Source organism: Henckelia pumila, chromosome 4 (genome assembly GCF_033568475.1).
Source record: "Henckelia pumila isolate YLH828 chromosome 4, ASM3356847v2, whole genome shotgun sequence".
Lineage (NCBI taxonomy): Eukaryota > Viridiplantae > Streptophyta > Magnoliopsida > Lamiales > Gesneriaceae > Henckelia > Henckelia pumila.
The window spans coordinates 19,206,163-19,216,103 of NC_133123.1; the positions used below are offsets into that span (position 1 = coordinate 19,206,163).

General features: G+C 39.0%; 1 protein-coding gene and 1 non-coding gene across 3 annotated transcripts; one reads left to right on the forward strand and one right to left on the reverse strand.

Moving 5' to 3' along the window:
* Positions 1–6,886: 6,886 nt before the first annotated feature.
* Positions 6,887–6,958, forward strand: TRNAG-UCC (transfer RNA glycine (anticodon UCC)). The gene has a single exon. It is a non-coding gene; the product is annotated as a tRNA-Gly (tRNA).
* A 408-nt stretch (positions 6,959–7,366) lies between these two features.
* LOC140860373 (reticulon-like protein B2) lies at positions 7,367–9,660 on the reverse strand. 2 transcript variants are annotated; one of them, XM_073263366.1, is made up of 6 exons: positions 9,361–9,660; positions 8,501–8,681; positions 8,283–8,424; positions 7,895–7,964; positions 7,603–7,805; positions 7,367–7,508 (listed from the first exon to the last, which is right to left on the reverse strand). In XM_073263366.1, the coding sequence occupies exons 1-5, from the start codon at positions 9,551–9,553 to the stop codon at positions 7,636–7,638; spliced, it is 756 nt and encodes a 251-aa protein (XP_073119467.1). In that variant the 5' UTR covers positions 9,554–9,660; the 3' UTR covers positions 7,367–7,508; positions 7,603–7,635. The 2 variants fall into 2 exon arrangements, with proteins under 2 accessions (XP_073119467.1, XP_073119466.1); XM_073263365.1 differs by having other exon boundaries at positions 7,367–7,805.
* Between the last annotated feature and the right edge of the window lie 281 nt (positions 9,661–9,941).

Below are 9,941 nucleotides of genomic sequence, written 5' to 3' on the forward strand. Positions count from 1 at the left end.
TGTTTTGTATGTGTACTTGGCAACAGGTGGGGCAGGATCGAGTCAGAGGCGACATGACTAGTTCGGGGTGTGATTGATAGAAGTGGGGACTCATTTTAGAAGTCGAATATGTATTTCGAACTTGTTTGTATTTTTGAAGTAACTAGCCTGGAACCGATGCATGTTATATCTTTTGAGTATTTGATCAACTCTAGACATTTCATGTATTGTAGAATGCGATTTGAATGTATTAATGCATGTTGTTGTATGAAATATTGAGTTGTGTTGCATTTTTCAGATCTGAATGCCTTAGTTATTTTTCGAGTTTTAGCAGGGCACGGACCCCGTTCCTACATCCGTGCATGGGTCCGTGTACCTTCTCTTTTGTTATTGTTTGAATTTTAGGCTAGGCACGGACCCTGTACATGCATCCGTGCATGGGTCCGTGTGGTCTGAGATCGAGTCAGAAACCTGAAAATTTTGATATGTTGTGCACGGACCTAAGCACGGATGGGGTACGGAGTCCATGCAGAATACAAAGAGTTGGATTTTTAGTGTGTTTGATTAGCACGGACCCTGACACAGAGGTGGCACGGGGGTCCGTGTACCTTGCATCTGTTGATCCTTGGCTATAAGTTAATGCACAGACCTGAGCACGGAGGCGTGCACGGAGTCCGTTCATGTTTTAAAAATAAAAAAATTTCTTTACCTTTTGTCTTGACTCTCTTTTGATGCTTGAATGATTTATTCTCGATTAGATGATTAGAACCGAGGTCCTCACATTAAGTGGTATCAGAGCAATAAGTTTCTTGCACTGAATTAGAAGTGAGCGGGGTAGATTGAGTCCGCTTGATTTAATTTCTCGCATGTGATTGAATTTTTTATTTGATTATTTGAATTCCATGCGAGCATGCTTTATTATTTAAGAATTATTTGAATTACATGATTTTGTGATTTAAATTGTAAAGCATGAATTATTTGAGATACAAATTATAATTGATTCCTGTTTTGAATTCGAATACTTATGAGATTGAATGATTATACCGGTTTGAGTAATGGGCGCGGAATTGTTGAAATTGAGATATTTGTGTCCTGATCCTCTTGAATTATCAGAATTGTCTCCTCAAATAGTTTTGAACAAGCAACAACCAGCAGTAACCCTTTAAATGAACAAGATAGTACTATGACTGATAAAATGGATGTCACTTCGACACCGATGAAAACCTTGCTGATGAGATTTCATTCTTTCAAACCACTGACTCTGAAGCGTACCGAAAATGCTGTTGGGTGTGAAATTTGGTTAGATGAGATCGATCAGTTGTTTGACTCTCTTAACTACATAGATGATGGTCGAATCCGGTTAGTTGTGCATCAACTTCAGGGTATTGCAAAAAGTTGGTGGATATCGACGAAGAAAGTCTTAGAGAATCAAGGTACGCTTATTTCTTGGAGTCAATTTAAATCTGAATTTTGTCAGCAGATTCCTTTCCAGCAATTATCCGGATATAGTGGTAGTAACAGAAGAGATTATTTCCGACCGGAGGGAAATCAATTCAAAAATCAAGGGTGCGGTTCTTCTTGTTCCAGTGGCTCGAAGCAGTTTAATTCGGGACAGAGTTCAGGATCTTCAGGTATGTCTTGCAGCTATTGTGGAGGTCGACACCTCAGTGAGCATTGTCGTGGAATTTCTAGAAGCTATATCTGCCATCAGACTGGACACTTTGCCAATGTGTATCCTCAGCATGGTTCTGAACGATCTCGGAGTGAGAATTCTTCTAGACCGACAGCTCAACCTAAAAGTCAAGCTTCTGTAGTTCATTTTTTCAGCCACCGCAACAGAATCAACAAGAGGTAATCAGAACGTGAATCAACCTCCGATGCAACAGGCACAAGTCTTTGCTCTTACCAAGGATCGGGCTTCGGCTGCACCTGATGATGATATAACATGTAATTGTTTTCTCTCGAGTTTTTCTTCTCATATATTGATAGATACTGGTGCATCTCATTCCTTTATCTCCGAAAAAATTTTATGATGCTTTCTTTTCCATTTGAGCCTTTGCCTGCTGCTGTTTCTATTATTTCGTGTTTGAGTGGAGGAATTGTTTTCTGTGAGGCTAGTCCAAAATTGTGAACTTTGATTTGATGGGAATATGATCGAACTAGGCTGTATTGTGCTTGGGTTGTCAGATTTTGACTTTATTGTCGGTATAGATGTTTTAACCAAGTACATGGCTACCTTGGATTGTTTCCAAAAAGTGGTCAGATTCAGACCCGAATTGGCATACAGGTGGAAACTTTTCGGTAAGGGTTCTTGATCCAAGATTCCTTTGATATTTTTTTTGTCGATTACCCGTTTGTTACAGAAAGATGCAGAGGGATTATTGATTTATGCGGTTTATGTACTGAAATCTAGCCCCAAATTGGTTGATATACCAGTGGTTAAAGAGTTTGCTGACGCCTTTCCGGATGAGATTCCTGGATTGCCTCCAATTCGCGAGATCGAGTTCAGCATTGAATTGATGTCAGATACTCAACCGATATCAAAATCTCCTTGCCGAATGGAACCGGTTAAATTGAAATAATTAAAAGAACAGCTCGAAGATTTAATTGCCAAGGGTTCATCGGTATATTCGAAGATTGATATGAGATCAGGATATCATAAGCTGAGAGTTCTAGAGGAAGATGTTCCTAAAACTGCCTTCAGAAAGGGTATGACCACTTTGAATTTATAGTCATGCCGATCGGTTTGACTAGCGTTCCAGCAGTGTTTATTGGTCTTATGAACCGAGTCTTTCAGAGATATCTGGATGAGTTTGTGATTATTTTTCATTGATGATATTCTTATCTATTCGAATAATCGTACTGATCATGCAGAACATTTGAGAATCATTTTTCAGACCTTGCGTACTGAACATTTGTTTGCTAAATTGTCGAAGTGCGAATTATGGTTGGATCGAGTTGCCTTTCTCGGTCACATTATCTCCGGAGATGAGATTTCTATTGATCCCAACAATATTGAAGCAGTTATGAATTGGCCTCGACCAATATCTGTGCCTGAGATTCAAATTTTTATGGGTTTAGCGGGTTACTATCGCAGATTCATCGAGGGATTCTCCTCTATTGCGAAGCCGGTTACTCAGCTAACTCAGAAGAATGCGCCTTTTGTCTGGACCGAAGCTTGTGAGGCTAGTTTTATTGACTTGAAGAAGCGGTTGACCAGTTCTCGAGTTTTATCTATTCCTTCAGAGGAAGCTTGTGATAGCTTGTGCATCGAGGCAGCTGAAACCGCAAGAGACTCGATATTCGATTCATGGCCTTGAGCTTGCAGCGATTGTGTTTGCTTTGAAGATCTGGAGTCACTATATTTATGGTGAGACTTTTAAAATCTTTTCAGATCATAAAAGCTTGAAATATTTGTTTTTGAAGTCTGAACTGAATATGAGACAAAGAAGATGGTTAGATCTGTTGAAGGACTTTGACTGTGAAATCAAGTATTACCCGGGAAAATCGAATGCAGCTGCGGATGCTTTGAGTCGAAAGGTCTGTACTTTATCTACTATTGGTGTCTCTCATTTGATCGATGATTGTTGTACTTCTGCTTTAGAGTTTGAAACAGATAGGAGGTCTATCAGAGTTTTTGCTACTCAATCCGAACCAGAGTTGTTTGTGAAGATCAAAGAGGAACAAAAATCTGATTCGAGTATTCAGGGTTCGATAGAGAAAGTCAGATCAGAACACCAGTCTGAACTTCAGATCAGTGATGATGATTTATTTGTGAATAATCGTATTGTTGTGCCTGAAGTTTTTGAGTTGAGATAGAGAATTTTGCGAGAGGCACATTGCAGTCGATTTAGCATTCATCCAGGTGGGCAAAAATGTACAAAGATTTGAGAAATCAGTTCTGGTGGAAGAAGATGAAGAGCGATGTTACGAGGTATGTATCCCAATGTTTGAGCTGTCAGCAGGTGAAAGCAGAGAGAAAGCGACCAGGTGGTCTGTTCCACAGTTTATCTGTTTCTGAATGGAAATGGGATCACATTTTGATGGATTTTGTCATAAAGCTACCACAATCAGTCCGAGGTTGCGATGTTATCTGGGTAGTGATTGATCGATTGACAAAATCTGTCTGCTTTATCCCGTATAAGATGACGTATCGACACGATCAGATGGCCGAAATCGATGACAGAGATGTTGTGAGATTGCATGGTGTGCCTAAATCTATTGTTTCAGACCGAGATCTTTGGTTTACTTCTCACTTTGGCACTAGTTGGCATGATTCCTTACCTCTTGTTGAGTTCTCGTACAACAACAGCTATCAGACGAGTATCGGAATGGCTCTTTTCGAAGCGTTGTACGAGAAGAAATGTAGATCTCCTTTGTACTGGGATGAGATTTGTGAGTCACCTAATTTGGGACCAGATATGATTCGAGACATGGCTGAGCAGTTGAAGATTATACAGACGAGAATGAAGACGGCTCAACGCTTGAGTTGTGGCGGTCGTGATAAATTTTGCTAGACCCAATTCCTTGATCCGTTAAGCCCATTAAGAATTTTTCATGCGTTCTGAACCCAATTTCTTGGTCTGTTAGATCTTATTAAAATCCCTTAATATTGATTTATTAAATCTAAAACATGAATATCAACTTAATCTTGTAAAATGGAACCGGGATACTACAGTGCACTTCATGATTGAGGAGCTTATCATGTAATTCCTCAAACGAGATGGCAGTATCTCGGGCTTGAATGGCATGGGTGAGTTCTTTATATACATCATCCAAACCATGAAGATGTTTGATGGTGAGATCCTCAATATCCATAGGAGCATTCATGAGAATCAGTTCATCATCTTTAGATTTGATGAACTGCAAGAATTCAGTGATGGACTGAGAGCCCTTGACTGGATTGCGCAGTTACGTCTTTAACTGAGGGATTCGGCCACGAGAGAGCTTTCCATAGGTGAGAGCTAGGGTGTTCCAAGCGTCTGCAGATGTGGTAGCAGTAGCAATAAATGGAATCAAATATGGAGACAGCGAGCCGATGAGAATATTCAAAATCAGTTGATCCTGGCATATCCAGGCGGTGTACGCAGGATTTAGCGCTTGAGTTATGGCGGCCGTGATAAATTTTGCTAGACATGGATGAGTACCATCAACAAATCCAAGTAGATCATGACCAATAAGGGGGGTCGTGAAATGTAGACGCCATGAGAGAAAGTTGTAGGAAGTGAGCTTCAAGGGCGCATAAGCAGCAACATTGAAGGAGATTGGTGTAGCAGGAGCAGCTGCGAGAGTGGTGGTGGCGGCCATAAAAATGACGGCGACGGCGACGACGACTGCTCGGTGAAAAAAAGGGGCGGCGTTGGCGGCTAGTATAGTAGGGCTAGGGTTTTGAGTGGTGATGCCAGAAACTTCTGATACCATGCAGAAACTGATGAAAAATATGATTTCAATATATTCCAAAGAATGAATACAATACATGTTTATATATAACTAGAACTAATGAGAATAAAAATAAATACAATATACAAAATATACAAAAGATAATATAGAATATATTCCAAGATATAGAATATACTCCAATAATAACAAGGGTGTAGGGCTAAGCGACGCTATCATAAATGGCTATCTCGAAAGGGATGCCTGTTCAACATGATATATGCACATGCATCATATGTATAAATAAGTAAAACATGTATCACGACACATAAAATACAATATATAAGCATACATGTTAGCTGACAATTTCAATAAGTACTTACGTACCTCAACCACTTGTCTATGTTTACCAGTGTCTATAGTCCATCACTACAAGCCACATGAATATCATATCACTATTACTTGTCTAAAAATCTTAACTAAGCTATTAGATACTCCTACTAAATACTAGAGATTCGGACTATGCGTTCGTTTTCAGTCTGTTGATGTCGAAGGCCACAACTCCAGCACAGCTCCGCTACAAGCCCAGTAGCACCTCACTAGTGCCTGACCCTCGAATATAAGGCTAGAAATACTAAAATTATATATACTGAGTGCACAACCCTCCTCAAACACACACTAATTGTGAGGATTTTTCAGCCTATTTATAGACAAAGTTCGAAAGGTATGAACCTTGGATCGGATGGTCCGATCCTGCATGTAGGCCACGTCTCGGGACACTTGTCTTTGGAAGCTCCGAACTAGACTTCGAAAGGTCCGATCATGTTCGGAAGCTCCGATCCCACACTTCGAATGATCCAATCTCATATGCTAATGCAGTTTACGTGTCAACAACACTTTAACACCTCACGAAGCATGCAGTTCGGAAACTTTGATCGTACCTTCGGAAGGTTCGAACTCGCCACCTGTCAATCTCTTTTTGATAGCACACTGAACACGTGATTGATGGAGTTCAGAAGGTCCGAACTAAACCCTTTGCTTCCGAATCACTTCGGATGGATCTGAACTATTCGGGTCATTGGACTTCTCTAACCATTTTTGGACATTTTGGAGTTGATTTTCATTTGGTTTAACATAATAAAACCCTTTAATTCATGTTTTACCATTTAAACATATTTATCCACTATAAACACATAAAACAGAATTCAAGTTACTACAATTTATTGTAATTGTTGAAATGTTTGGGTGTTATTGTGTTATTTAGTTTTATCTTCTACAAATTTTAGCGCAATTCAGCCGGAAAAATAATATATATGTTGATAATTTTACGATCATACCATATATGTTCTTATAGAAAACAATAGAAACCTACAACAAATAATACAATTTATTTGTTCCAGGGTGTTCATAATCGTGGATGATAACACTCACTATCATGGAATTAGATTATCATTCTCAAATAGCAACATCCCTCAAATTAGTCCAACAATAATTAATATATATATAAACAAGAACAAGATATCGTATCCAAGCGTTTGTAGTCCAACGGTTAGGATAATTGCCTTCCAAGCAATAGACCCGGGTTCGACTCCCGGCAAACGCATATTGTCATCAGTTTTTTTCCCTACCGACCACGAAAAATGGCGTTTCCAGGTGATCTCCTCCACCGATTCTTTTTTTTTTTTTCGGTTACATTCTAACGTCAGTCCATGGCTTTTGATATACGAATTCTCACGTCAGTCCATGGTTTTTCACCCATCACGGGATCCATGGTTTTTCACCCATCACGGGGTGTCCATGTTAATTTGTGTAAACTTGTATAATAATTAATGTCATTCTTTATGTTACATGTATCAAACACTACCTTAGTTGTTCACTTGCATCCTTGAAGCAGCTCATTATCATGCCACAAAGAACCAAGCTGCCGATATCAAGTTTTTCTCTTTTTTCGCGAGTGTTCTTACTATGGAAAATCGCATAAAATGTACATTTAGTTATTTACACGCAAAAATAATAGGAAACCCATATGAAAGACAATAACAAAATGTAATAAAACCTTAAACCATGCAAAGTATAAACAACCTCAGAAATTCACACCACTGTCGAATATACTCTGACATTCCAAATTTCATCCTCACGAGGTACATGTAATCCTAAACGAAAGCGAAATAGATAGCATATCATCCAGACATATGTAATCATTATCAACACCCTCACGAAACCGACTAGCAAATGAACATGCCATACCTACACATAATACGTGTACCATCACATGCACACTCAAGCAGCCTTCTTGTCTTTCAATGGCCCTCTTGGAATCTTGCTCAGAACTTTAGCATCGAATACTGCATACTGTTTCTTGAGCTCGGCGCTTGCCTTCTCAGCGAAAGAGTCCACCTGACGTTCGTACTTCTCGTAAAACACGGGCACGATGAACATCAACACAACAACTGTTTATAAAATGAAGATTGAGTTAGAACATGATCAGTTTGATACACAATAACGATTTAGTTAACATCATATTTATTCTGAGACATACTTATGTATAGTAGGGTCAAGAAATCACAACAACTTCCAATGGATGATGCGACCCACAAGCCAGCAATCACCTGCTTGGTAACAGCATTCAGAGTTGAAGAATGAGTTCGAAATGGAACAAACATATACAAGATGAATTACCAAATTGTGCCACTCGGTTCCACCCATGGTTATAAGCTTGTAATTTAGAGGATAAAGAAACCAAAACTTAAATTTGTTTTTAATCGTGCTAGCTATAGTTAGAAACTTGCGTAAAACCGACAGTGGCAAGATCTTCAGTGATAGATCCAATTACACCTAAGCCGAATTTGGAAAAACGACAAAAGAATTTATTTTGTTAGCCACCATTCACAGGAACCAATAAATTTCCAAGCAAGGGATAGACATACCAAGAGAAACTTCTTCAAATCCCTTCCCATCGCAATGTCCCTGAGAATAGCAAATGCCCGATTGATCTCAACCCTCAGATCAGATGCAAATTGCATTGTCGGATCTTGAGGAATCTCGACTTTTGGGATGCGTGGTGGAGTCCTAAACGAGAAGCAGAACACCAATCATTAACATCCCATTTACGCAAGAAAATAAAGTAAATAGATAGACATCTTACTTGTTGATAAAAGTAGTAGCATTTGACCACAAGAACGAGAGAGCCAACACAAGAATCAAACTGTGGCAGACCAATGTGAGCAAATGATATTCAATGACATCGAACAAAACCCAGATCGCAGTCGCCCCAGCAAGCACTCCAGCTGAGAGTTTCTTGTCCCTCCATAGGAACAAGTCAGCCGCTAAGAATCAAGAACATTAAAGACTCACTTAAGATACATAGTACAGCAAAATATTTCACGGAAGTTTAATTTTTATTACATGTTTAGCTTCAAATATCTCGACTGATCAATCAAATCTAAATGATTAACGTTCCTAGAGTTCGTTCAACATCTCGAGAGGATTTCCACTTAAAAGGCTTTATTCGTACACACGAAATTATAAAATTAATCAGCACCGTCTCTTCAATTTCAATAACTAGATCTGGATCCAACTTCACCAATAAGAACTAAGACAAAGGCAGAGATGAAAACTAATCAAAGTTTGCAAAAGGAAATCAAACATAAAAGGGTCCTCGTAAAGCTTAAATCCCCGCATCAAACACAGTCATCAATTCAAAATCTTGGTATAAACAAACATTTTCAAATAAAAAATCTTAAATAAAAACATAAAATTTAACAAAACATTAAAGACAACCCAAAAATTAAAGAACACGGACATTTCACAAACTTCACAGGTTAATATATTTCAGAAATCGAAAACCCTTCAAAACCCAGATTTGACAAGTTTCAACAATTTTTTAGAACGCATAATATAGCAAAAAAAATTCCAATATATCCACATATCAACACACACAAAAGAAAAACTAACTAAAATTTTAAATGGGTTTTTTCCCCTTTATCCTTCTCTATTCTGACTCACGTTTGCCACCGCCGAAGACTTTGTGAACAGGCTTCTCCCTCCCAAAGAGACGGTACACCTTATCCTTAAACGCCGACGGCTTCTCGGACTCAGAATCAGACGACGACGAAGAATCGTCACCGTGGATTTTGTCGGCGATCTTGTCCATAAAAGATCCCTCCTTCTTCACCTCTTCCTTGATATGATCCGCCATCAGCAGAGGTATAGATACAGCGAAGTGAATCTACAGATTTATACGCAAAAGTGTGTGTGCAGGATTCGAGTAACAGTGAGCTGAATGAATCTTGAAATGTGAAGGAGATTCTGGTAAGCGACCTTTATGTGTAAAAAGGGGGGTGGAAAGGGAGGTCAAATCGTGGCCGTTGATTTGTGTGGGCCGGGGAATGATCGGCCTAGATTATGCCGGATGTGTTGTGATTATGTCTTTAATTTAATTTTCTTGATGGGTAAGTTAACTTAGGGAGGCTGTCTTGTTGAAATGGAAACTACTAGAACTAAGGCATAAAGGACACGTATGTCATTTTATTATTTATTTTTTTATATTCTTATGAGAATAAGACCTTATTCTATAAATCGGGATG

Excerpts from the sequence above, each read along its gene's own strand:
- LOC140860373 (XM_073263366.1), bottom strand. The coding sequence starts at position 9,553 with ATGGCGGATCATATCAAGGAAGAGGTGAAGAAGGAGGGATCTTTTATG. Across the intron at positions 8,425-8,500 it reads GCTACTACTTTTATCAACAA|GACTCCACCACGCATCCCAA; the intron begins GTAAGATGTCTA and ends CTTCTCGTTTAG. Across the intron at positions 7,965-8,282 it reads ATTTGAAGAAGTTTCTCTTG|GTGATTGCTGGCTTGTGGGT; the intron begins GTATGTCTATCC and ends GTTACCAAGCAG.